The 26,750-nt window shown below is 57.2% G+C and overlaps 3 protein-coding genes across 7 annotated transcripts in view; all 3 read left to right on the plus strand.

The window, feature by feature from the left end:
• The first annotated feature begins 217 nt into the window (after positions 1–217).
• On the plus strand, positions 218–21,560 carry STARD3 (StAR related lipid transfer domain containing 3). Of its 4 annotated transcripts, none has more exons than XM_040497387.1 (15): positions 218–350; positions 12,204–12,476; positions 15,263–15,340; positions 15,724–15,801; positions 15,922–15,975; positions 16,372–16,489; positions 16,698–16,796; positions 17,021–17,073; positions 17,422–17,514; positions 18,173–18,235; positions 18,400–18,495; positions 18,856–18,935; positions 19,031–19,135; positions 20,264–20,357; positions 20,815–21,560. In XM_040497387.1, the coding sequence occupies exons 2-15, from the start codon at positions 12,255–12,257 to the stop codon at positions 20,917–20,919; spliced, it is 1,338 nt and encodes a 445-aa protein (XP_040353321.1). In that variant the 5' UTR covers positions 218–350; positions 12,204–12,254; the 3' UTR covers positions 20,920–21,560. The 4 variants fall into 4 exon arrangements, with proteins under 4 accessions (XP_040353321.1, XP_040353324.1, XP_040353323.1 ...); XM_040497389.1 differs by lacking the exon at positions 218–350 and adding an exon at positions 11,852–11,929; XM_040497388.1 differs by lacking the exon at positions 218–350 and adding an exon at positions 11,940–11,961.
• Positions 21,561–23,204: 1,644 nt separating this feature from the next.
• On the plus strand, positions 23,205–24,626 carry TCAP (titin-cap). Its single transcript, XM_040497395.1, has 2 exons — positions 23,205–23,513; positions 23,760–24,626. The coding sequence occupies exons 1-2, from the start codon at positions 23,404–23,406 to the stop codon at positions 24,151–24,153; spliced, it is 504 nt and encodes a 167-aa protein (XP_040353329.1). The 5' UTR covers positions 23,205–23,403; the 3' UTR covers positions 24,154–24,626.
• A 1,626-nt stretch (positions 24,627–26,252) lies between these two features.
• The window catches only part of PNMT (phenylethanolamine N-methyltransferase), a 1,867-nt gene continuing 1,369 nt past the window's right edge, over positions 26,253–26,750 (plus strand). Inside the window, exon 1 of one of the 2 annotated variants that reach the window (XM_040497397.1) lies at positions 26,253–26,669. In XM_040497397.1, the coding sequence (XP_040353331.1) occupies positions 26,315–26,669 (355 nt within the window). In that variant the 5' untranslated portion in view covers positions 26,253–26,314. The remainder of the gene's footprint in view (positions 26,670–26,750) is intronic. The other variant, XM_040497396.1, reaches the window with a different exon arrangement.

A 26,750-nucleotide genomic window follows, 5' to 3' on the forward strand; every position in this document is an offset into this window, starting at 1 on the left:
AAGACCTCCCCTCAGGAAGTTCCCCTTTTTTCCCCACAGTACCAGGCCTCTGGGGCCCAACAATGATGATGCCCCTGGGCTTCTTTCCCATTTCCCCAACCTTTAAGACCTCTTAAGCAGTCCCCGCTTCCGGCTCTCGGGACGGGGCCCCAAGGCTTGGGGGCGGAGACTGAGGCGAAGGGGCGGGGCTGCACGTCTACGCACGTCCCTGTTCGCTCTGTGGGGCGGGCTCAGCGGCGGAAGCGGCGCCGCCGCCGGGAGATCCTGTTCCGCTCGGAGGCCCGGCCCGGGCTGCGGGGTTGGCTGCGGCTGGGACTGGAGGAGCACGGTCGGTGGCTGACATGGAGCAGGTGGGTCCGGGGGAGGTCACTGGGGTCGGGTGGTACGAGGGCTGTGTCTTGCCAGCGGATTCCACCTTTCTGCCTAGTGTCCGTTGTTGGTTCCGTCCGACCCTTCCCACACCCTCGGCGTCCCAGGTTCCGCCCCCTTCCTCTGCTCGGCCTCGCTCCGCCCCACGCGGGGTTCTGGGGGCTCAGACGCCGACCCTCCTCGGCCCCGCCCACCCGAGAGCGCCCGGGGAGGGCGTCCGCGATTGTCCTCCCGAGCCTCGCTCTCCACTGTGAAGGGAGGGACGAGGGACGAAATCTGGGTTTTAGGGGGCTGGAGTTGGATGTGGGCAGGGGTCAGGGTCTTTGAAAGAGGAAGAAAATATACATTCCAGCAGGTATGCGTCTCGCTGTCATCCGGTCTACCCCAACTTCCTTTGAAACCGGCAGTGTATGACTTCCTAACTGACATCAAAAGCGCCCTTTAAAGAATCTTTCTTGAGTTCTTAGAGGTGCATAACACCAGTGACACTCGTTCCTAATTGATATAATTGACACCCCGCCCCCTTTGGCGTCCTCCGCGTCAGCATCTCCTTATTTTCTTCCTACTGTTCTGACAGTAGAAGTACCGTTTCACATTCTCTTCTCCTGCCCAGCCCCCACTATACACTGAATTTTGATGGTCTCATCCACTCTCATGGCTTCAGCTTTACACCACCTAAAGGCCCAACAGGCGCTCAGATCGACTTCTTTCTTCAGCGCAGCCCCTCCTTGGCGCCCCAGACTTGGCCATCCAGCTACCAGTTGGACAGCTCCACTTCGGCTGGAGCTCACTTCAACTGGTCTCCTTCCCTGCAAGCGCGTTCTTCCTCTGCCATCCCATCCCAGCGAGAAACGGGAAATTATCTTACAGTTCCTCTTCTCCCTCAATTCCCACATCAGTGGGGTGACCCAGTCCGGCCAACTTCCTGAACATGCTTCAAACCTGATCCTGGGCCTCCATCTCTTCTGTGACCACCTTGATGTATTTGTCACCAGGATAACCGCAGTGGCTTGCTAGCAACCTCCAGTCGTGGCTGCCTGCAACCCAGACTCCAAACTAACTCTTGTGATCCTTTTAAAACACAAGTCTCATAGTGTTACTTCCTTGCTTAAAACCCTTTGTTGGCTTCTCATTGCTGTGGGGAAAAGGCTGATTCCCTAGCACTATTTACAGAGCTCTCTGGGTTCTGACCTCTTTCCTGCCAGTTTCCTATGTGCACCCTAAAGTCCAATAACATGCAGCTGCCTGCCCACACCTTGCAATTTTGTGTCTCCTTGCCTTTGCACATCAGCCCCTCTGTCTGGGAAGCCCCTTTTCTTCTCTGCCAGGCTACCTTCTACTTGTCCTTCTCAGTGCTCAGCTCAGACAGTACCACCTCTGGGTAGACTTCCTTCCATCTACCCTGTCCAAGACTTAACACCAACCCCCTGTGTCCCTACAACACCCTGTCTGTAGTAGAACAGTGGTTGAGCAAACAGACTCTCGAATCAGACTTTGTGGGTTCTGACACTATTTTATGACTTAGATGAAGAAAGCACCCCAGTTTCCTAATTTGTAAAATGGAGATAGCAGTGTGCCTACCTCATAGAGTTACCGTGAGGATTAAATGAAATTATGCGTAGAGCTTAAAATAGCATGTGAATGCTCAATAAATAAACCTTAACCGTTACTGCTTATATAAGAATATTCTAGAGCTGTGGTTGTCATTTTTAATTTCTTTTTTTTTTTTTAATTTTTTTTTCAACGTTTATTTATTTTTGGGACAGAGAGAGACAGAGCATGAATGGGCGAGGGGCAGAGAGAGAGGGAGACACAGAATCGGAAACAGGCTCCAGGCTCTGAGCCATTAGCCCAGAGCCCGACGCGGGGCTCGAACTCACGGACCGCGAGATCGTGACCTGGCTGAAGTCGGACGCTTAACCGACTGCGCCACCCAGGCGCCCCGTCATTTTTAATTTCTTAAATTGCTTGAGAACAGTTGATGTGGCTTACTTCTCATTCTGTTCCAGAACTCCAAAGCCTGGCTTTTTGTCAATAAATAAAATGCTGGGGTGGAGGGCATTGGGGGCAGGATCTGGATTTATTGAGTGAGGCTTCAAGAATGGAAAAAACCCAGACCTGATGTCAGTCTGCTCAGGAAATGACTCGGGAAGTGAATGACTGTTACATGGCAAGCATTAATTCTAGAGAAATGTACACAGAGCTCTGGGAACCCATGGGGAGGAGGGCCAAGAATGGCTTCCCAGAGGAGCAGACAATTAGTGAGGGACCTTAGAGCAAGAGGATGAAATTACCAAAGGGAGGTAGAGGCCAGGGTGGACTCAGAGAATGGGCACCTGGCTCCCTTTCAGGGGGAGGGCCGAGGTGGGCAAGAGGGCCGAGGCAGCCTCCTCTGCTGAGGTTGGGGATTCCTTTTCTTGCTTGACCACGAAGAAGTGTCTCCTGGATTTAGGAGCCTGTGGGGACCACGCCCAGGAGAGGTGTGAAGGCCTGGTGCCTGGTGTTTGGGGCAGGCCCCCTGGGGTAGTCGGCTTGAAAGCCTGTGGGCTGGGCCTATGCTTTAGACCTGAGTCTGGGCCTTTGCCTACCTGGAATGCTCATCTTCCTTGCCTGTGGTTGGTAGATGCAGATTCTTCAAGGCCTGGGTCAGATGGCTCCTCTCTTTGTGGCTTTCCCAACCTCACCCACTCCAACCTGGGTCAGATGCTTCTCTGAGAGCCCACAGTCCATTGTTTGTTCCTCACTGAAAGTGCTGATTACAGTATGGCACCGTGTTTTATTTATGTTAGCCTCTCTCACCAGACCCAGAACCCCTAAACATCTCCAGGGACTAGCACAGTATCTGGCATGTTATAGGTTCTCAGTTCATATGCTGCATTAGACTGAGCTCTTGCACACCAAACTGGGGAGGAGGTGTGGGTGAGACCAAAAGTCCTGTGTATTTGGCAGCTCATACTTGTTCCATTGAGTGGTAGAGACTGTTGGCTCCATTTAACAGATGAGGAAGCTGAGACTCAGGGGAAGTCACTCAGCAGGAACTTCAAGAACTGTCTCTTGACTCCAGGTCTACAGCTGTCTCTGAGAAGCTGCCTCCAGGTCCCAGCCCCCAAAGGGGCAGCTGCCATGTCTATAGGACAGGGGACAAGCAAGGCATCCCATCTGACCAGTTGTGTATCCCTGTGAACCTTTTCTGGAGAGGGAAAGGCTGACCCTGGCTTTTGTCTGGACAGAGCTGGTGCTGGGAGGGGTCTGTGCTGAACTCCTTTCTGCCTGTGGGACCTTCCCTTGAGTGGACTGATAGGACTGAGATCTCTCCCGGAAGATGACTGGCCCTTTCCAGGCTGACCTTGAGAACTTGACCTCATTAGCTCCCAAGTTTTATCCAGTAGCACTAAGGGTGTGGTGGGGCCTGACTCACCAGCCCCTGAGTAGGCCAGGGCATCCCCGACATTCAACAGGGCCTGGCATGTGGACGGGGCAGGACAGCTGAGTAGGTCTTAGCCTGCTAAGGTTTTCCAGTAAAGTGTACCATCAGAATGTCCGGGCTGGAGGGGGCACTGTAAAGTGATGAATGTAGTTTCTGTTTTGGCTCGACTCTTCCCCTTTCCACTTCCCCAGAAGGAAAGGAGAAATGGAGCCTGGTTTGTGTCCTCCTCTCCTTAAACTCTTCCTTCTCTAGAAAACTTCGCAGACTCTCTAGTGGTGGGACAGAGTGGGGGCCAATAAGCCAACTGTGCCAGGGCTGATGGCACAGGCCACTGAGCCCTGAAGTACAGTAGAGCCTAATATGTGCCATCCTGGGTCAGCTCTCTGCGGCCAGGCTCATCCTTCCATCCAGCAGCACGGATGGGACGCTCAGTCTGGGCAGAGTGCCGTGTGTACATGCCTGGCCCAGGACCCTGCCTCTAACACTGTCTCATGGCTCCTAGTAGTAGTAATAGCTGCTGTTAATTAAGCATAGACACTTTGCGTGTGTTATTTCTAATCCTTTCAGTACCTCTGTGAAGTGGTCTCTATACTATCCCCGTTTTATAGATGAGGAAACTGAGGTTTAGAGAGACTGAGTGATTTACTCAAGGGCTCACAGCCTAATGAAGAATGGCTTTGGGCTTTTTTTTTTTTTTTTTCCTTGAGAGCATGAGCAAGCAGGGGAGAGGCGCAGAGGAGGTGAGAGAGAATCTTTTTTTTTTTTCATTTTTTAAAATTTAATATTTATTTTTGAGACAGAGAGAGACAGAGCATAAGTGGGGGAGGGGCAGAGAAAGAGGGAGACACAGAATCCGAAGCAGGCTCTAGGCTCCCAGCTGTCAGCACAGAGCCCAATGCGGGGCTCGAACCTGTCAACCGTAAGATCTTGAGCCGAAACCAGACGCTCAACTGACTGAGCCACTCAGCCTCCCCGAGAGAGAGAAAGAGAGCGAGAGAGCGAGAGCGAGAGAGAGAGAGAGAGAGAGAGGGAGGGAGGGAGGGAGAGGGAGAGAGAATCTTAAGCAGGCTCCATGCACAGCACAGAGCCCGAGGCAGGACTTGATCTAATGACCCTGAGATCATGACCTGAGCTGAAATCAAGGGTCAGACGCTCAACTGACTGAGCCACTCAGGTGCCCCAAGAATGGCCTTGGGCTTTTGACTCCAGGTCTGATGCTCAGTCCCCAGACTCATGCCCTTTCACCTGTTCCAGGGTGGGCATTACAGATCCACAGTCAGTTAACTTCTTAGACATGTACCATGGCAAAACACTGTGACCCAGGCCTAAAGCATTCAAGAAAAATGACTTTGAGGCTCAAGTCTAGCTGTTTGATAAGGAAAGTACTGAGCCAGAGTCCTGAGAGCTGGGGTTGGGGAAGCCTGGAGGGTGAGGGAGAGCTGGGGTGGGAAAGCCCAGAGGTGAGGTCATTCCAGAATGAGAAAACACGGAAGGGAGACCTGCCGGCCATGGTGTATCCTGGGAGCAGACAGTGGTCAGGAAAGTGTCAGGGGAAGGGGACAGGGATCAACCCCCATAGCAAGAGAGGAGGACTGGAGTCTTTCTAAGGGAGCACATCCTTTCTTCTTGACCTTTGCTATCCAAGGAACTTAGTTCACCTCCAGCCTTTTCCCTGAAAGTTGGTGTCCAGGGTGCCAGTTCCCCTTGCCTGCTGGTGGAGAGGGTGCCTGGACTCTTAAGTGGGGTGAGACACCAGCAGAGGGTGGAGTCCAGCTCCAGGAGAAACAGTCTGGACCAGAAGGGGCTGCTCCTTCAGGGCTGGGTGTGACTGTGTACCTGTGCACCTGTGCTCACACCCCTGTAGGGAAAGGTGTAAATAGCTGTTCAGCACGTTTCCTGAATATCTTCTGTGAGCCTGGTGCCATTCTGGGTGCTGGGCACACAGCATTGAGCAAAGTATGGAGAGTTTCTACCCTTGTGCAGTTTGTAGTCTGGTGGGAGGAGACCGGCAGTGAACCCAGACCAGTAAACCTAGAATATGTCTAGGGTGATAAGCGCTGTGAAGAAGAGTAAATTAGGGTAAGAGGATGAAGGGTGGGGGCTATAGGGGAGGAGCTTCAGACAGGACAGCAGGTGCAAGGATTCTGGGGTGTGAGCATGCTTGAGGTATCCAAGGAACAGAGAGGGGCCAGTGTGGCTGGACCAGAGGGTTCAGGGGAATAGACCAGGGGAAGAGGGAACTTGTAGGCCAGGATGGAGACTTTGGCCTTTACTCAGAGTGAACTGGAAGCCATCGAAGGTTTGGGGCATTGGGGAGGTCTGGTCTGACTTTTACCACGATCCCTCTGGCTGCTGTGTTGAGAACAGACCTGGGATGAGGACAAGGAAGTGGTCAGGAAGCTGTGGCAGATGAGGGGTGATGGTTAGGACAGGGTGACAGTAGTGGTAGTGGTGAACAGTGGGCAGATATTGGATGGATTTTGAAGGAAGAGCCAATAGGATTTGCTGATGGTTTGGATGTGGAGGGGAGGGTGCCGGGTTCTCCACAAGCCCTCACTGGTTGGCCATAAAGTTCTTCGGGGTCTTTTGACACCTGGCTTCCTGGCCAGCAGAGACCCCGGGGTCAGCTCTACCCCATCCTGGCTGAGGGACTGTGGGCAGGCCTCTGCCACCTTCTGCCTCCTCCAACTCCTCATCTTTACAGCTCCTGGTGGGGAGTGTGACGAGTAAAGGAGGGGTGGCTGCAGGGTGCCATCACAGGCCAGTGCTAGGCCAGATTTATTTCTTATGTGCTGGCTCATCAGGATGGTCTGCAGTCCTGTTTGATCTGCTATCCTGGCCTCCCTGAACCAGCTCCCTCCCAGGCTGGCCAGTGGCAGGACACAGGCTAGGGCAACTCTCTTCCACACCCAGAGCCTTGGCCTCCTGCCTGTCTATGGATTCTCCACTAACCTGGGCATTACATGGGGAACTTGACCCAGAACAGCCCCAGTTCCGGCTTAAAGCCATCTCATGGAGGCTGTCAGAGCTCAAGACTGTCTTCCTCTAAAGAAGAGGCAGGGATGTCATACTAGTTAATCCTTGTGCAGTGATCTTTCTGTGTCAGGCATTGTCCTAGGCCATTGCATTGAACAAGTCATATAATCCTTTTAATACCTGTAAGAAGTAGGTGCTGTTGTTATCCCCACTTCACACGGGAGAAAACTAAGGCGCAGAGAAGTCCGGGGTAGTAAAGCAGGAATCCAGGGTTTGAAACTTCTCTAAGCTTGGAGTCCAGTCCTTTCTCAGCCTTACTGATTCCTCCTGATTTGTATGGAGAAAGGGACTCCACTGGGAAGCCTCCATGGCCAGTGGGGGCTAGTGCTCATATTTCCTGAGGAATATGGGGTGAGGGAGGTGTTGAGAGCCTGTGTCCACTGTCCCATCGGCCTCAAGAGAAGGTTTGGAGAAGCCACACTGCCCAGAAATGTGGGTCATTTCTGGATAGAGATGAGACTTGGTCTTCCTTCCCCGGGGCCACAGAGCATAGCTTTGTGGAATAAGCTCTCACTGGGCCTGGTACAGCTTGGCCAGGCCACTGTTGGAGGTCAGGGCTTGGGAAAGGGCAAGGAAACTCAGATGGCAGTGGTGGCAGTGGCTAATGTCTAATGAGCATTTACTCTGTGGAGCCAGACACCGTTCTAGGCACTTCGTGTGCATCACTGTGTCCTTTGATGCCCCCGATAGCCCAGGGTCAAGACCATTGTCCCCAGTTTCCAGATGTAGCCTCTGAGGCTTGTACAGTGAATAAGTGGCATTGCTCAAATTGAAGACTTGCCTTGGCCAGGAAACGCCAGCCAGGAACTGCAGGCAGTCCGGGAGCTTGTGGTCTGGGCTGTGACTGAGAGCTGGCAAGGACCTCATCTGTGCCTCTGTCCCCTAAGAGCTATGGAAATGGGGATCTGGGGGTGACTGAAGGGACAGAGCTTGGAACTGCAGGGGGGACTGGGCACCACTGGCACTTCCTCAGCCTGTGCAAGGAGCAGGGACAGCCCCCCGCTTCCTGCCCCCGCCCCCAGCCTGGGAGTTCACCTTTGCCTGGAGCTGGAATGACTTGGCCCATTCTATGCACAGGTAGGGGACCCAGACTTTAGGCTTAAGAAAGCTTGCTCTGGGTCACCTGTGAGAGGACTTGTAGAGCTCACATTTGAACCCAGGCCTTTTGGGTGATTTCATTACATGTCGCTGTAGTGTATAAGCACCCGTGGCCCCCCCCCCCCCACTTTTCCTCTTACCTGAACAACCTTGCCAGTTACTTGTTCCGTCTCAGCCACCACTGACCAAGCACCTACCATACTTCTGACACTTCTAGAAATGCCAGCCCTAGGACTAGGTAGTAATTATCGTTGCTTTTTTTTACTGTGGTAAAATATACATAACATAAAATCTACCATTTGAATCATTTTAGGATATAGTTCTAAGGCATTAAATATATTAACATTGCCTTTATTTAACGCAGCTGAAGAAACGGAGTGTCAGGACGGTTACGTTTGCTCCAGGTTGCACAGCTTCTAAAGGCAGACTGAGATTTGAACCCTGACCTGAGGGTCCAGCTTTCTTTCCATGATGTCAGCTGCCTGCCGTTGTCTGTCCTGAGTCTGGGACCCTACCCAAAAGCTCCTCGTTCAGTCTGGCCAATACTGGCATTTCCTAGGGTAAGAGAAGGCCTGGCAGGCCCTGGGGGCCGTGCCTGCCCCGCCCCTTTGCCTCAGGAGCTGCAAGAACTGGAGTAATCCACTGTGCCCAGTGGCCTGCCTCTTCCCCTCACCCCTCCTTCCCTTACCGGGGACGATAAAGCCTCCCATTTCCTTGCCCCCGTGCCCAAGCCTTAGCAGCTCCGCTTCCCCTAAAACACACAGTGGGTGAGTGTCAAGTCTGCTCTGTCCGTCCCGGACGGACTTCTTCACGCCATAACGTGCCGCTCCACTCCAGACACCTGTGCAGGCACGTGGGCGGGGCAGGGAGCAAGGACAGCAGAGGTGACCGCGGAGGCTGGGCTCGGCAGGGGCTGCTGCTCCCATGGGCCTGGGCGGCAGCCGTGCTGTCTCTGGCCCACAGCACTCATTCCTGCCTCCCCCTCATCAGGACGGTGGGCACGGCGGTGTGGGGGAGGCCAGGCCTCACTGTTCCGCTCGCAGCTGCCACCTTCCACCTGCAGGGCCAGGGGGGCAGAGAACAGTGCTTTGGGGACCGTTAAGGGCAGTTCCGGGCCAAGATGGTTTTCACCTTTTGGACTGGCAGGCAGTCTGACGGAGCTCAAAGACCTTTTGAAGTCATCTGAGTGGGCGGTTTTCAAACTGCGCCCAAGGAGGTGCCTCCAGGGTGACCCAGGAAAGGCTGCCAAGTGAGGCTCTCTGTGGCACCTTCTGTGGCAGGACCTGTAACAGTCTGTTTTTATCTTTCTTGTTAATAAGGTTCCAAGTAGGGTTTTCTTTTCTTTTTTCTTTTTTTCTTAAGTTTCTCTTGCTTGAAGAAGGGGGTTTAAAAAAATCACTGACTTTTTCCCCCAGGTAACGCAGCAGGGGCTTGTGAGGACTTGCTCAGTTACTCGGGGTCAATGGCTGTCCCAAGAGTGGGGCTCAGGTCTTCATTCCCGACTGGTGCTCCTTCTACTCTACTTTGGACTCGGAGCAGCTTTCGTAGGGGAGGGTGATGTAGAAGCCCCCTGTCTCTGCCTCTTGGCCGGCTGCCCCCAGCCCTGCTTCAGAGGCCCCGTGCGTGGCTCCCACACTCCCCTGTGTCTGCAGCTCTTCCGGCCTCCCCCAACACCTGTGCTCTCCCCCATCTGTGTCTCTTGCTTCAACAAGGATGTCTCCATGTGTGAGTGTCGGTGCTGTTGCTGCTCCAGTGGCATCTCACACCACGCTGCCACCACCCGAGTCCTGTCCCCAGGGAGGGAGGGAGAAAGCCGGGGGGATGCCAGACAGACTCGGGAGCAGCTGGGAATAGGAAGCCACAGCACCCTGCAGTGACTCAAGAAGAGGGAGAGGAGCAGATAGGGAAGACGAGACACACACACACACACACACAGGCGGAAAGGGAGACTTTCAAGGGAGACTGAGGTGATGGTGGTGGAGAGAGACAGAGGGGAGAGACTTAGAGAGGAAGACCCAGAAAGATAGACATGAAGTGGGGAGATGGGGGCTGGCACAGAGACACAAAGACAGAAAAGTAGTTTATGAGAGAGACAGGAAGGAAGGAGGAAGAGAGATGGAGACAGGTCTGGCAGCAGACAAGAGGGCTGTTAGACACCAGGAAATGTCACCTGCCCTGGAGCTGTGGCCCTGTCATGGTGAAAGATGCGCTGAGCATTCAGTCTGGCACCAGGTCCGGTGGATGGATGTTGGGGATAGGTGTCATTGCCGGCGGCCTGTCACATCCCTCTCTTACTGCGTCCTGCCAGAGCTAGGCCCAGCTTTCCTTCAGTACCAGATGAGCTGGGCACGGCAACCCCGGTAGTGTGGTATTAGGGGTGGCCTTGGGCCGGGTGCCTCTGCTGAGAACAGTCAGCTCCTGTCCATTAGGGCTTGCGCAGAGGCAGAGGGATGGACAAACTGGCTTGGTCAGAGTCTCCTCCCTGTCGCAAATGGGGAGCTTGTTTGGGACCTGATAGATTGAGGGCCCCGGCCAGTAGTAGACATAACAAAGGTATGAAATGATAACAGATTAGGGGGGAGACTGGTTAGATCTTGCCGTCCCAGGATCAGAGACCAATATCTAGGGTTCCCCTCTCGCTGGCCCCCAAACCTGCCCCCTGGTGCTGGCATGAGAGAAGATTCAGGGAGACTCTGATGGAGCAGCAGAAGTGTAAGGCACCGACCATGCTGTGCGCCCTGCCCAGGCAACAGGACCTCTTCAGGCTCCTTGCCAGCACGTTGGTGGAATAGAGACCTTGGGTCTGGGGGCCGTGTGGCAGGGAGGGAATGCTCCGAGGCCCTCTGCCTCTAGCATTCATAAGAATTTCAGCTCCATGGTCGCACAGACAGGTAAGGGGTGGGTCCATTCACCCTTCAGTCTTGGCTGCCTTACCTGTAATGCGGAAGGACCCATCCTGCCCCGTGTGGGCATGAAACACAACCGAGGGCACAGTGTTCTGTAGGCAGTGGAGCTCTGGCCTAGCCTCGGGCAGTGGCTGGTTCTTCCCCTCTTCAGGATTTGCCCCATTTCTCTGCTGCGTAGCATGGAGCTGAGGACCAGGAGACCCCCTGGAGCCCCCATTTGTTCAGCAGCCAGTCCAGCATCCACTAGGTGCCAGGCATCGTGCTAGGCGCCAGGAGACAGCAATTACCAGTCAGGTGAAAGCCCCATACCTGTAGGGTTTGTAAAACAATAAGACCATTTTGGGTAGTGACGAGTTCACGGAAGAATGTGAAGCCCCGTAACAGGACAAGACACTGTGACTGGGGGCTGGAGGGTGCGGGCTCTGAGGAGAGGACTTTTGAGCTGCTTCTTGGAAGGACCGGGGAAGGGAGAGCTAGGTCCAAGGCCCCAGGCAGGACCAGGCTGCCACATTGAGGGACCTAAAAGAAGGCCAGGGTGGCGCTGGGGGTGAGCCCTGCCTGCCTTGTGCGAGGAGCCGTTGGAAGAGCTGGCAGGGCCTGGACTGGAGGGCTCGGGGAATGGCAGGGTGTGATCAGTGTTTGGAAAGCCTTTCTCTGGCTGTGCAAGAAGTGTTGTTACAGGGTGAGAGAGGCAGCCTGGAGACTCGCCCGCTAGGCTAGTTGTAATGGCCAGGCCAGAGGATGGTGTTGGGCCTGACATGGGGGTGGTGGGGTGGAGCTAGAGAGAAGGGACCAAGATGTCCTTTCTCCATACCCGCTGTCCCAGTGCAGAGCACTCGGAGACGGAGACACTGCTCTAGGAAGTCCCTCCCAGTTGCCATGGATTAGGGGGTGGGAGGGTAGGGCTGGCTGCTGGGAGGGAATGTGGCTTTGTGCTTGGCAAACAAAGAACAGAGCTTGGGGCCCTCTTCTCCTGGGGGTGGGGGCAGGCCGAGAGGCTGTTGACAGGACCGGAGGCTGAACCACAGGGCTGGGCTTGGCAGGAGCAGGCTGTGCCCTCAAGCAGCGGGGAGGACCCCAGAGCCCTCCAAGGGTGAACCGTGGGGCCGCTGGGCTTTACCGGGGGTTGGTGAGGAGGGCCGAGAGAGAGGGATGCTCAAACCCCTCCAGCCCAGAAGTGGGGCTGCAGGAGAGAATTTGGGCTGGAAGGGCTGCTAGGGGGTTGAGATGTGAGAGGGGGCAGATGTGTTTGGGAGCAAACGGGGTCCCTGGGGCTGTGTATGAAGAGATGAAGGAGGTTAATGGGACCTCCACGCTCCTGACACGAGACATGCGTGACCTGACCCAACTGCCCTGCTTCTCCCCAGCCTTGCAGCTGAGGCCCCGCCTTCCCCACCTTGAGGTGGGGGCCCACCAGGATGAACAGACTGTCTGGGGAGCTGGCCCGTGACTTGGAGCGCAGCCTGCCGGCCGTGGCCTCCCTTAGCTCATCACTGTCCCACTCCCAGGGCCTCTCCTCCCACTTCCTCCCCCCACCTCCAGAGAAGCGCCGAGCCATCTCTGATGTCCGCCGCACCTTCTGTCTCTTTGTCACCTTCGACCTGCTCTTCATCTCCCTGCTCTGGATCATTGAACTGAACGTGAGTGGGGCCAAGGCTGGGGCGGGGGTCATCCGAGCCTTAGCTGCTGCACCAGCTGTCTGGGAGGGTTGCCTCTCTGGCAGGACAGATTTCCAGGTAAGATGAAGAACAGGAAGATCAGAAGAGCTGGGAGCTCAGAGGGCTTGAGTCATTTGTCTAGGCTCTCTCGGCAAGTATGCGAAGGAGGGCAGCGTTTGAACCCAGACCCTCAGGCTGCAGAGTTCACACTCTCGACCTCCGTGCCAACCTGCCCTCTAGTGGACACTCTTGAGAAAGGAGGAGACAGTCCAGTGGACTCTGGTTGGACTATTGAAACCTTTGTCTTTTTTTTTGCGCTATGTTGCTCTCTTGCTCCATTCATTCATTCATTCAACAAACATTTTTCAAAGCCCTTTTGTATCCTAGGCACTGTGCTGAAGGCAGGGGGTACGGTGGGGGAACAAACCAGTAAAAACTCCCAGTTCTCAATGGTTCCTAGCTCTCTCTTTCTCCATTTTGGACACTCCTCCGGTGCCCCCCAGTTTGGCCTCTCCAGGCTGGTGAGATGCCACTTAGCAGCCTGGAGATGGAGCTGCCTCTCAGTGCCGGGTCCTTAACCTCCTCCCCTTGGGCAGTGCTTGGCCAGCTTTGTGGGACCTGATCTCCAGGCACCAACAGGGTAGAGCAGCCCCAACCACAGAGGCAGGAGCTGTGGGAGCAAAGCATCCCAGGCTCAGTCAGTCCTGGCTCCTCCTCTGTATTCACTGTGGGACCTCAGCAGGGGACTCCGCCTCTCTGAGCCTTCCCTTGTTTTCCTTCTGCAGAATGGGTCAGAGTTCAGGATGGCAGGTGCCCTTTCTCCAGGTCTCAGGCTCAGTGACAGAAAAAGGATGACTTTGTTGATAGAAGTGAGGAGTTTGGGGAAGGGGCTGGTTTAGAGGTGGAGAGGACAAATTTGATTCTGGGTGTGTGGAGCTGGAGGGCTCTGAGGGTGACTGTCCTTTGTGCACAGAGATGAACTGGCACCTTCAACAAGATTGAGCCCTGGGGGACCTTAAGGACCATCCTGCCAATGAAAAAGCAGAGGCCAGCAAGGTCCAGAGCCATTTGAAGAGCTTCTGAGGTCTTAGGCATTCTTCTTTTTGAAGGTCCCATCCAGCATCAAAGCAAGCACTAAAATTCACCCACAGCCTTCATTCAAAATATTTTTTTTTTTCCGGAAAACAGCCAAAAAATTTTTTGTAATTTTACTTTTGAAATCACCTAGATGTACTGGCTATAATAGCTCAGCAGTCATTATACACACTTGGGAATTCTTGCAGAACAAGAAAAAAATCTAATCTCAAAATTGTTTTTAAACATAAAAGTTCAGAATGCTGGACTGTAACCATTAGTGGAGTTAGCCATAATGTTTCACTTGGTAGACACTTATTTAAAAATGGGATAATTTTCGGTTTTGTAGTTTTATTTTCCTGGTTTAGAGCATATATATTTTTAGTTTTCTAACAGACTGGGTGTTGTGCGTTGGATGTAAGGAACCCAGGAGGGTTGCGACACCCATGCGACGTCTCGTAGCCAGAGACTGGCAGGGGCTGGAACTCGGGTCCCCCGAGTCAGGATGTCCTCAGCTTCTGTGCGTGCCCAGGCAGAGGGAGAGCTGTGAGGGACGGCGACTGTTAGGGGTCAGAGGGGCTATGGGGCCCAAGAGGGAGCAGTCTGAGGAGGAAGAGGAAGACCAAGCTGGGGTGGGGTTGGGTGGGGTGTCAGGTGTGAGGGGTGGTGTGTGAGACTCCATGAGGCTCAGGGTGGTCTTGAGGTAGAGGCACATGGTGGAGACGTGTAGGGGCCTTCAAGTGTTATTGAGGCGGCTGCCCAGACTACTGGCTCCTGCTCTAAGCATCAGAGTCACCTGGGAACTGTATGAAAATTCCAGATGCTCAGCTAAATCTGAGATTCAGTGGCCTGAACATCTGTATCTTTAATAAGCCCCCCTACTTCAATTTGGATCATCTGCCAGGGATTAGGAACTCCAGTCTAGGTGGTCATGAAGGGTCTTCACCTTCCAGGCTCTTGGGTTCCACTCCCCGGAGTCCCCTTCTGTCCTCCGTCCTCCAGGGGGCTGGCACCCCATTCCTCCTGAGAAGTCGGGCTGTGGTCTGGCTCTCAGTGTCCATCCACATCCTCTCCCTCCCCAGCCAAAGTATCAGGATTCCCCTTGAAAATGTGTGGGTGACTAGGGCAGGGACAGGGGTGAGGACAAGTCTGCTCACTCCCATCTCCGTTGCTGGGCATCCTCTCCAGCACCATGATGGATTTTGCCCATTAAGCACAAACCTAATCAGTTGATTTGCCACCTGGGGCTCCGTCTGACACCACTGCTCACCCCCCGGTCCCCACCGCCCCAGATGGATGGTTGCCTGGGAAGATGGAGCCCCATAGTGGTGAGAGGGAGATGAGATTCTGTGAGAGGCAGGCTCCCAGCGCCCAGTCTACCAGCCCTACCTGCCTGCACAGGGCCTGTAGCCTCCCCTACACAGCCCTGGGGCCTCCAAGACTCCCCCTCCCTGCGCACTGTGCCCTCGAATGTCATTGCTGGAGCCGGACCCTGCCTGTCTAGGTTGCCTGGTGCTTGGAGGAATGAATGATGTTAGTTTGGCTGAGCTCCCTTGGTGTTTTGGGGCCCTCCTTGGGCAGTGGCTCAGCATCTCCAGGTTCCACACTCCCCGTCTCCTCCCCATCCTCAGAGGTGAGGGCACCCCTGGGGATTTGTTTCTGCCTGTAGAGCTGTTCATATCTCCCTCTTCCAGACCAACACAGGCATCCAGAAGAACCTGGAGCAGGAGATCATCCACTACAACTTTAAAACTTCCTTCTTTGACATCTTTGTGAGTGGACTTAGGGGGTCCCGGGGGCAGAGATGACACAGGGACAGGACTCCCTGGCTGGCTTCTCTTCTCTCTGCAACACACACCCTAATCTGAGCAAGGAGACTTGGCTCCCATCCTCAAGGAGCTCTCAATATTCAGAAAGTTCCTAAACAAGGCTCTCCCTTCAGAGAGCCCCAAGTGTAAAGGGGAAGAGTAGACCCCTGTCTAAGAAGGTCACATCCAAGTCGTCCCCAGAGAATCACTGACTCAACCATTCTCTGCCACGGCATGCATGCCCATGTAGAGGGAACCTGGGGGAGGTCAGCCTTGGGCAGGGGGAAGGGCAGTGGCTTGCCTGTGATGGCTTGTGTCCTGCCCCCCTCCCCCCCGCCCCCAACCAGGTTTTGGCCTTCTTCCGCTTCTCGGGACTGCTCCTGGGCTATGCTGTGCTGAGGCTCCGGCACTGGTGGGTGATTGCGGTAAGACGCCACTTTCCCCGCAGCTTTCGGGCTCTGGTGGGGCTGGTGCAAGGGATGGTGTGGAGGAGGACTCACCCCCCAGCCTGTTTGCCCTCTCTCCCTCCTTCCTCCCCTGGGCAGGTCACCACACTGGTGTCCAGTGCATTCCTCATTGTCAAGGTCATCCTCTCTGAGGTTAGTGGCTCAGGGGTCTGGCTGGTCTGGTGGGTTTCTAGCCTGGGGGATGGGCTTCTCCTAAGAAGGGACCCTTTCTCTGATTTTGGGTGTCTGTCTCTGTTGTCAGGGTGGGGTGAGGGGGAATCCTGTCCTTTGATAGTTCCAAGGAATCCTCATCACTGGCTTCTTCCACCTGCCCCTCTACAACCCCAAGAACAAAAAGTCCTTCTGCCAGCCTAACCTCAGTTTATCCTGCTGCAGAATTCATTAATCTGTCTCAGAGGTGTGTGCCGCAGAGGTCCCCAAGCAGCTGGTCTAGGAATGGGGTGTATGCCAGAGTTACTAGCCCCAAGAGGGGACTCTGGGCTTTGGGGCGACCCCCCTACCATGGAGCTCAGCCCCGTCCTTCCACAGCTGCTCAGCAAAGGGGCATTCGGCTACCTGCTCCCTATCGTCTCCTTTGTCCTTGCCTGGTTGGAGACCTGGTTCCTTGACTTCAAAGTCCTACCACAGGAGGCTGAGGAGGAGCGATGTGAGTGCTGGGGGAAGGGGTGCAGTGAGGGTCATCATAGCCCTAAGAGAGGAGACTTTCAGGCATGAGAGCCAGTTCTGAGCTCTCTTGCCAGCTCTGAACAGCCTCCAAGAGCCTAAAGATGAGCTTGGAGTTGGGGGGACCCCAGGCTGCTAAGGCATGACTGCCCTTGTTTGGGGACAATGGCTGCCCATGTCTGCTCCCCCAGGGTATCTTGCTGCCCAGGCTGCTGTCGCCCGAGGACCCCTGCTCTTCTCTGGCGCTCTATCCGAGGGCCAGTTCTATTCACCCCCAGAATCCTTTGCAGGTGAGGGCTGGTGGATGGGGAACTGCTTTCAGGGAGGGTCTGTATGAGGAGTGGGTTGGCTGGGTTCCTTCTGTTCCTTCTGTTGGCTCTCCGGGGAAAGTGAGCAACCTTCTTCTACACATACCTCTGTCCTCCCCGCAACGTTGCACTTATGCGCGAACCCCACTATGTCCCCACAGTCTGTCCCCACACCTTCTTAATGTCTCTGTGCTTGTTTTCTGCAGGGTCTGACAATGAATCAGATGAAGACCTTGGGAAGAAAATCTTCTCTGCCCAGGTATTTGGCTGCCCACCTCGCCTGACCTTTGGAGTGGGCACCTCGGAGGAGGGCCAGTGCTGGGCTCAGCCAGGGTGGGCAGGGCCTTCCCAGCAGAGCATGGACCTCAGGCAGCCCGAATGCCAGTCGTCGTGCACCTGCGTGTCTGGCTCACCGTCAGTCAGGCCCACCGGTCTGCCTCATACCTGGGGCCCGGAGGCGAGCAGCCACAGCACCTGGGGGACCCCACAGGGCCCGAGAGACCACCCAGACTCCATGTGTGCGGAGTATCTAGAGAAAGAACTGGCCACGAACAAGGTAGGGTATGGGCCTCAGGCTGACCCCTCCATGCCTTTCATCCCTGGCCAGGAACGGGAGTACATCCATCAGGGCAAGGAGGCCATGGCGGTGGTGGACCAGATCTTGGCCCAGGAGGAGAACTGGAAATTTGAGAAGAACAATGTAAGAAACTTCTCTCCCACCTAACCTGCTCATGTGTGTTGAGAATTTTGCTTGCTTTTCTGAGGCCTGAGAAGCCCTCAGAATTGCACAGTTTGGAACCGTATTCCTGCATCAGGAGTGGGGGCTGGGCCCTGGGGTCACCACCTGGCAGGAGGTTGGGCTGGGTTGGATGTTTCCACTGCCCCCTCCCTCTGCTCGTGGCCCCACGCCCATCCTCAGCTCCCTGCTGCTCTCCTCACTCAGCTCTGGCTTTGAAGGGGAAGCCAGGCTTCTGCCCTATGTCTGGTGTTTTGTTTCGTGATCAAAACAACATTATCTAAAGAGATGGCAGGGAGCTTGGGAAAAGGCGGACACGTCCCCGTCCCTCTCTCTGGCCAGTCCCTCTCAACAGCCCTGGCCAGCCTGGAGACAACGGCTGTAGCTGTGCTTCTGTCCTTTAACTTGATATCAAAAGCCTTACTCTGCTCATTGCTGGACATTTGTCAGAACCACTGTTTTTTAGTGGCTACTTGAATATCCCCAAACTCCCGGAGTTTTCTACCCTAAGCTGTTAAAAACCTGCCCTGTTGCCCATTCTTTTGCCGGTAGCCCCCCCCCCCCCGTGCCCTCCCCCATGCCCTCCACCCACCTCCCTGTCACGCTTCTGTCACTCCCACAGGAATATGGGGACACTGTGTATACCATTGAGGTTCCCTTTCATGGGAAGACATTCATCCTGAAGGTGAGTGAGGGAAGCAGGTGTGCTGGAGTGTCCTGGAGCCTCCTGCTCTAAGACTTCAGGAAGGGGCTTCCTGCCTTCTGGCAGGTTTCTCTCCACCAAGAGGGAGGGGCTGATGTGTCCAAGCACATCTGGCGCCACCCAGCCCTCTGCCCGCCCTGCCCCAGACCTTCCTGCCCTGCCCGGCGGAGCTGGTGTACCAGGAGGTGATCCTGCAGCCCGAGAGGATGGTGCTGTGGAACAAGACGGTGACTGCCTGCCAGGTGAGCCGAAGAACCGGGGGGCCTGGCCTGGCTACCTCTCAGGGCAGAGGCAGAGCAACACAGCAGATTAGGGTGCAGTCATACCCCAGCACGACCAGTTACCCCAGGGGACCTGGGTCATGTCATGAACTGCTCTGTGCCTCAGCTTCCCGGTCTTTAAAATGGGTATGATGGTAACAGTGCCTCCTGGTGAGGGTCAGGAAGATGGAGAGGGAGCATGCAGAGAAAGCCCAGCCCAGGGCCTGGAAGTGGCTCTCCGTAAAGGGCCTGGGCAGAGAGGAGGCTGGTGTGGGGGTTCCCTGAGGTACTGGGATTTTCCTGGGCTGGGCCATACTTCACATCTCCCCTCACGGCCTTTAGATCCTGCAGCGAGTAGAGGACAACACCCTCATCTCCTACGATGTCTCTTCGGGGGCCGCGGGCGGGGTGGTCTCCCCGAGGTGAGCACCACCAAGCCCCTCCTCTAAGGCAGACCTCTTACCCTTGGATCTTGGGCTTGGCTCCCTGCTTCCAGTCTAACACTCCTGCTCCCCAGGGACTTCGTGAACGTGCGGCGCATCGAGCGGCGCAGAGACCGATACCTGTCGTCGGGCATCGCCACTACCCACTGCGCCAAGCCCCCTACACACAAATATGTCAGGTGAGCCTTGCCTTGCCCAGGGTCACCCCAGCTGGCCCCTCCCCTGGTGACTGTGAGGACAGGGGAGGGTACAGTGTGTACAGCTGGGTGCTTTCTCCTGCTGAGGCCGCCTTCCTGTCCCCTGTCCTGCTGGGCTTTGCCCCACTCAGCCCCTAGTCCTGCTAATCTGCTCTGCCTCCTGGAGACGGGGCGGGGGTGGGGGGGGTGGGGGTGGGGGTGGGGATTAATGGCTGGAAGTACACCACCCAGGCCGGAGGGCAGCTCCAGGGATAGGGACCAGTCGGGGGAAGGGAGCTGGGAGCCATGAGGTCGCGCCGGTCCAGGTGACCTGAGCAGAAGGTTCTGTGTTCTGGAGCTTGACCTTCCTACCTGAGTAGAGTTGGTCCCCGCTGCCTTGCCGGTCCCCAGAGTGCTCGGAAGTGCCCCCAGAGGAAGAGGAGTTTCAGTCTTCCTGCTGCCTGTTCCAAGGCATCCTCCAGTTCTCCTGCTGTCTGTCCTTAGACCCCAGTGCTGCAGGTGGCCTCCTCCCCGATTCTCCACTCTCCCCATCCTTCCTGGGCTTCCACAGAAAGCACTGTTGGTGGAGTATGAGGTTTGGCACACCAGACTCCTGGGTGATGAACAGGCTTATTTCCTCTCTGGGTGCTGACTTCCTTGTACGTGGAGTGAGCTTGGGGGTTCTCAGTGGAGCTGTGAGGGAAGTGACTGGTGACAGGACATGCCCTGCCCACTGCCAAGGAGGGCACCCCCTCCCAGAGCGCCCCCTCCTGACACCACCGCATTGCTCCCTGAGTTGGGCAGGGGTGAGAAATGCGAGCACAGCCCACCCCTCACAGCCGGAGCTGACCGAGAATCCCTGGACAGAGAAAATGACCACTGCCACTGGGGGTGCACAACATCGGCGCGCTGCAGGAGGATTCCAGTGTCACCTGGTGGGGTAGAGGGCTGTATTCTGTAGCCTCTGGGACACCCGTTCTGGGCCCTGCTCAGGCAGAGTGGCAGTTGCTAGACCAGTAGCCTCCTTCCCTCTTTCACCCCAGTCCAGGATGGGCCAGGAATGGAGTGTGGAGTGGGGTCAGAGGCCTTGCCTGGCTCCAAGGTTCCCCCCCAATGGTGCTTTTCTCTTAGGGGAGAGAATGGTCCTGGGGGCTTCATCGTGCTCAAGTCGGCCAGTAACCCCCGAGTCTGCACCTTCATCTGGATCCTTAATACAGATCTCAAGGTGGGGTTGCTGAGGCCGCAAGGCTGGCTAGGGTACAGTAGAGGGGACTTTGGTGGGGGATGTTGGGGTCTCCCATCCTGCTCAAGGCCTCGCCTACACTGCCTCCTTAAGCTAAAATTTGGGGCAGGATCAAGATGGTCTCATCCTGAGTCGCTGGAGGGCCTGTACCTCCCCTTACCTCTGACTCCGGAGGCCCCAAGGAGCAGTGGCTGCCTGCCAAGCCAGCCCCTCCTAGGTCTGTTTGTGTGGTTGGTGCCAGGACCCGGCACAGCATGTTCATCCTGCCGGGGGTGAGGGGTAGAGGGTGGCTTAGGCTGTGTTCCAGAGCTGCACCTGCACCTGCTGCTCTGGCCCAGGGTACCCCCCCACCCCCCCCCCCCCCACTGGCGCATGTTGTTGAGAGGGGAGCCCCTGCTGCGGACAGTCCATCCTGGAACTTCTTCCCACCTCCCCGCAGGGCCGCCTGCCCCGGTACCTCATCCACCAGAGCCTCGCAGCCACCATGTTTGAATTTGCCTTTCACCTGCGGCAGCGCATCGGAGAGCTGGGCGCCCGGGCGTAACCATGCCCCTCGCCACCCTGCAGGCCAGGGTCCTGTCACCACAGCCTTCAGAGCCAGAGAGGGGGCCAGTGGAGCTTCCCGCTGCCCACAGAAGACCTGGCCTCAAGCAGCGAGAAGAGGTAGCCCAAGCTACCACCCTCCACCGTGCTTCACTGGACCTGGGAGCCATGGCTGTGAGCAGGTTGTGAGGTCAAGCATCTGGACTCCAGGGCGCTGCTGCTGAGGCGAGTGGGGTCTGTCCCGCTGATGTTTACACAGTGACTGTCCCTGCCTCCTGGAGGAAGATACCTGCGCTCCCCTACCTAGCGGGGGGCAGTATCTGGAATGGGAGCCTCAGACTTGATGGGGGAGGGCCACGGCCCTGAGCAGGACAGAGGTCAGGGCGGGCCTTGGCGCCAGTGTTAAGGTGCAGGAGCCCCTTCATCTGCCTGCTTTCTCACCACGGTTTTTTAGGATTATTTAAAGGGTCTGGGACCTTTTTCCATATGCACTTGTTGGGGAGCGGGTGGCAGGTAGGGGGGTGGGTGCTGGCAGTGAACTTCTGCCACTCCCAGTTTCTCTCCCTCCCCCAGGGTTCCTTGGGGACCTTTGTAATTTGAGCCAATTATTAAAAACAAACTCAAAAAAAAAAAAAAAGAAAAGAAAAAGCAGCCCCTCCTGCCTGGCCTCTTGAAGGAAGAGAAGTGCAGCACTGTGGACAACACCCTCTCACACCCTTGCAGAACCAGAGGGAGTGTGGAGCCAATGGGGACTCAGTTCCTGAACACCCCCACTTTCCTGACTGGTCCAGCTGGACAGATGATTGGTCAGAGAAAAATGCCCCTCCCCCCCAGCCAGGCTTCCTCTGAGGGACAGTCAGGGGAAAATCTCCTGCCCAGGATCTGAGGGGAGGTAGGAGAGACCCTAGCAGCAAGCATGGCAGGCCTTGACTGTCCTTGGGGTCCCACAGCCGGCCTGGGGTGGGGCCCGGGCTCCTGGGTCACCGAGGCGTCTCAGGTCTCCCTGGGTCTCTCTTGCTGCACTCACCTACCCTCTCCGCCCCCAGCACACTCACTAGGGGCAGCATAGAGTCAGCTCCGGGGGCGGGGGCTAACAGGGGCCACTGCCACACCTGCCCTCCTTCCTCCCTCCCTGCCCGCAGGCTTCCCATGGGGCAACTAGCATTCGGCCAGAAGGGTACTATCTTGGGCCTTGTTAGGTGTGTGACCCTGGGTAAATCCACCTCTCTGAGCCTCCATTTCCTGCTTTGTAAAAATGAGACTCGTTAGATCATGGGGCTGTCAGAAGAAAACGAGAATCAGGCCTGCTGCTTTGGTAATCAGGAGTGCGCAGTTCTGCCCCAGGTGGGTGCCCATGGGCCTCTCCAGCTGCTGGGCGCTGTGCTGTTCCGGCAAGGCCCTCTGCTCCTGTGTGGCCTCTTCCCGTGCCCTTTGCTGCGTCCACTCAGCGATGCCCTCATTCCTCACTCCCACTCCTGTGCTCTGTGCCACGTATATTCCTGCACCGTGAGTTGCTCCCCTTGGGTGCTCGGCTTCCCCAGCAGCCATCCAGCTCCCCTTGAAGGAGAGCCAGGCCCCTCCCAGATGGCATAGTGGAACTGGTCAGGCTGTTGAGACCAGAGGACGAGGCCCAGAGAGGGGCAGGGACTGCCCCATGCTCAGCCTGTTTATGGCTGAGTTGGAGTTAGAGCCAGATCTGATTGTACCACTCTTCAGAGCCCCTGAATTCCCATCTCACCTGCCTGGGGGTGTTGGTGATAGGGGCGGCCACCCACATCTGCTCTTTACGACCTGACTGGCCTGACTTGGGAAACCACTTCTCTGACCACTGGCCACGAGAAAGGAAAACCTGGCAAAGGTTCACGCCCAGGGTCCCAGATACGGAATTAACCAAGTAATTTCCTGCCAGTGTGGTGGTGGCAGTTGGGGACCAGGGCTCTGGGTGCAGACACCTGAGGATGTGGTTGCACTGTCCCTGTCAAGGGGCATGGCCAGGGGCTATGCCCTTGATCCCAGGCAGAGGAGAGGAGTGGGGGTAGGACCTGATGGCCTGGTACAGAGCCCAGAATGGGCCTCGATTCCTGCCATTTCCTGCTCTGTTTACAGACAGGCTGCTGTCTTCCCTGGACAAGAGGAAAGGGGTGGGGCAGAGGGCAAGTGCCAAGGTGGCACGAGGCTGGGCACGTGCCTGGTCTCAGACAGTGTCAAAGGAGTGTCAGACACCTGGAGGTGTCACTCTGAGGACTTCTGCCCTCCTCTGGAGCATCTTGATCTCTTTGGAAGCTGACTGCTGACCCGGCGGGGGCAGCTGGAATCCAGGTACCCCAACCCCCACCCTGGGCCCAGAGTCCCCCATCAGTGAGCCTTGGCTCTGCTTATAGCATCTGACGCCAGAGGGGCTGAAAATAGCCCCTGGAGGAGGTGGAGGAGGGGGCTATTTAAAGGGCCTGGGAGGAGCAGAGCTGAGAGGGAGTGAGCACTGATCATGGCGACCGCAGAGCTGAGCTGCCAGGTGTCCGAGGAGGACTGTGAGCGGCGAGAAGCCTTCTGGGCCGAATGGAAGGATCTGACGCTGTCCACACGGCCTGAGGAGGGGTGAGTGCCAGCCAGCTGGGAGTTCCTCCTCTCCCCTACAACACCCCTCCTGAGGCTCAGGAGGCCAGAGCACAAAGCCCTGCAGAAGTTTCTGGGGGTAGGGACAAGGAGAGGGCCCACTGGGGAGAGTGGAGTCACCCCTTCCTCATCCCAAGTCCTGGCAGCCCCAGGGAGCCCCTACCCAGCCCGTGACTGGAGGGTAGCAGATTTCAGGAGCTGGGTACCCCCCTCCCCTCTCCTCCCCAGTTGCTCTCTGCACGAGGAGGACACCCAGCGGCATGAGACCTACCACCGGCAGGGACAGTGCCAGGCGCTGGTGCAGCGTTCCCCCTGGTTGGTGATGCGTATGGGCATCCTCGGCCGCGGGCTGCAGGAGTACCAGCTGCCCTACCAGCGGGTGCTGCCACTGCCCATCTTCACCCCCGCCAAGATGGGTGCCGCCAAGGAGGAGCGCGAGGACACCCCCCTCCAGCTGCGGGAGCTGCTGGCACTGGAGACAGCCCTGGGGGGCCAGTGTGTGGAGCGCCAGGATGTGGCCGAGATCACCAAGCAGCTGCCCCCTGTGGTGCCTGTCAGCAAGCCCGGTGCCCTTCGTCGCTCCCTGTCCCGCTCCATGTCCCAGGAAGCACAGAGAGGCTGAGAGGGACGGTGACTCGGGCTCCACTGTGCCCACTGTGGGCTGGGCCCTTCCTGGCTAGGACCATGGAGGGCAGCTGCTGGCCATGGATGCTTTGTAGTTTGCCCAGAGTTGGGGGCTAGGGGAGGAGGGAGCCAGAGGCCAGGATGCCTGGGTCCCCTGAGTTCCCAAAGGGAGGGGGGCAAAGACAGTGGACACTAAGGGTAGAGAGCTGGGGGCCAGCACAGCCGAGTACCCCCAGCCCCAGGAGAAGGGACAAACGATGCTGGTGAGGACAAGAGGTCCCTGAGAGGAATGACCCTGGTCCAGGCTTCAGCTTCAGAGAAAGATGAGGAAAAGTGTTAAGGGGATCTGGAATGCTCTGAGAAGAGGCTTGGAGAAGACTGGCATGAGGGGGACGTGAAGAAGGCAGAGGCAGAGTGGGGCCCCCAGCATCCTCTGTTAGTGCTGCAATAAATGCTCAATTGTGTTCCAGACTTTTCGTCTCTTTCCTTGTGGGGGCCAGCCCATTGGTGTCCCCCCATGCTCACTTCTGGGAATAGGCCTTGCATCTGAGCTAAATATGGCAGAGCTAGTGGGTACGCTCCATGCTTGGTGGTGGGGGCAGAGGAGACAGGAACAGAGCTGTAAACAGGGTGGCTGTCTGTCCAGGCCCCCTTCCATGCCCTGGCTCTGCTGTGCAGTTCCTGGACTCTGTGTCCAGTCCCCTGGCACTGGGCAGTGCCCAGCAGGCCAGCTGGCATCCAGGGTGTGTTTAAATGATCTCATGGAGAATAGGGAGGGGGCTGGCACCAGGATTGTCCTTGGCTGTACCTAAGGGTGTGGATGGGGTCACTGACCCCGAGGCTGACCTACCTCTCAGGTCTGAATCCAGACAGGATCAGTCCTTGGCTCCGGTCAGCCGCTCTACCCACCCTGCCCAGGGAGCCCAGGGTGGGCTGTGGGGAGTGGAGGGTCGGGTTCTTGTCTGTGACCCCTGCAGCTGTTGTGACTCATGTCCCAACCTGATTGCCTGGCCCAACAAGGAGACATGTTTCTCTTGGGACAAGGTGGGGACCGGTGAGGGCACAGAGGTGAGGGCACAGAGGAGGCTAGGGGCCCATCTGGACAGGGGCTCGTAGCCTATCTAGGGCAGAGGTGCACTGGACTGGCCCAAAGGGGTCCACTCCAGGAAGACCATGGAGATAGCTCCATGGAATCCACTTCCCATTTGGGGGAGAAAGGACGGGAGACCCTGGCATCTTGACCTGGAGTGCCAAGCAGGACCTACAGGCCTGGCCTGACCCCCTCCCCAAGAAAGGGGAATGCAGTGTGGGCTGGGGAAGGAGAGGGGTCAGAGACCCCAGACTGGTGCAACCCCAAATCCCTTGGCACCGAAGGCCCAGCCCGCGCCCCCTGGCGACCGCGGCAGGCCGGGGAACATCTGCGTCCTTCCGCCCTCACCAGGGACCCGCGTGCCCGACATGGCTAGGATGTTCCGACCTTCTGCCTTCAGAAGCCCCCAGATAAGCGGCTCAGAGCCTGCAGGGCCCGCAGGGAGGCCCCGCTGTTCGGAAGGCTAAGTGCATTAGCCCCGCTCCCATCCCCTATCGCTGCTGCCATCGGACGGGCGGGGCCGGAGCTCCGCTCTAGGGCCCCGGGGCGACCGCGACGGTGGCGGAGGCCAGAACGGACTGTCCTTTCCGGAGTGGGTGTGGGGGGCGCTGGGGAACGAGGGTTGGGAGGAAAGGACGAAAGAGGGCTGGAGGAGGGAGGGGGGAGCTGGGGTGACCAAACCAAGGAAAGGGGTGGATGTGGGACGCGGTGTCTCGGAGGAAGGAGAGCCCGCAGGGGGCCGGGCCCGGGGTTGGGACGAGAGCGCTGGGAGGTGGGCAGTGGAACAGCGCCGACTGGACCCTGGGCCAAAGAGAAGGAATGGGGTGCCGGGCGAAGGGGGTGAATGGCCGGGGAGCTGGAGGAGAGCGACGGGAAGAGCTGGGGGCTGGCGGGGCGGGGATTTAAGGGTCTTGGGGGCACGAAGCTGGCTGCCTGGGGCCAGGCCCGGTGAGGCAGAGTGGCAGGGCGCGGGCGCAGCGGAGGAGCGGGGCGGGGGTGGGGGTCACACGTGCCCGGGCCGCCCCACACGCGCCCCGAGTGTCTGCCGCTCGGACACTAAAGGAGATGGATGGGGTGGGTGAAATGCAACGCGGGGCCCCGGGCGGTTCCTGGCGCAGCCGCCGCCCCCGCAGCAGAGGGTCGGGCCGGGACTTGGGCGGCACATAAAGGGACCGCGAAGCGCGAGGACCGGGCGGGCGGCGGCGGCAGCATGAGTGCGGCAGACCCGAATCCCGCTGCGGGCGCAGTCCCCGACTCGGACTCGGACCCGCACCCGGGCCGGGCGGCGGTCGCCTCCGCCTACCAGCGCTTCGAGCCCCGCGCCTACCTCCGCAACAACTACGCGCCCCCTCGGGGCGACCTGAGCAGCCCGGACGGCGTCGGGCCTTGGAAGCTGAGCTGCTTGGCACAGACCTTCGCCACCGGTGAGCGCGGGGGAAACTGAGGCCGAGAGGACAAGAAGTCATCAGGGAGCTAAAGGGGCATACGCCAGAGCCCGAGGGGGG

Source organism: Herpailurus yagouaroundi, unplaced genomic scaffold (genome assembly GCF_014898765.1).
Source record: "Herpailurus yagouaroundi ecotype Mexico unplaced genomic scaffold, PumYag 189, whole genome shotgun sequence".
Lineage (NCBI taxonomy): Eukaryota > Metazoa > Chordata > Mammalia > Carnivora > Felidae > Herpailurus > Herpailurus yagouaroundi.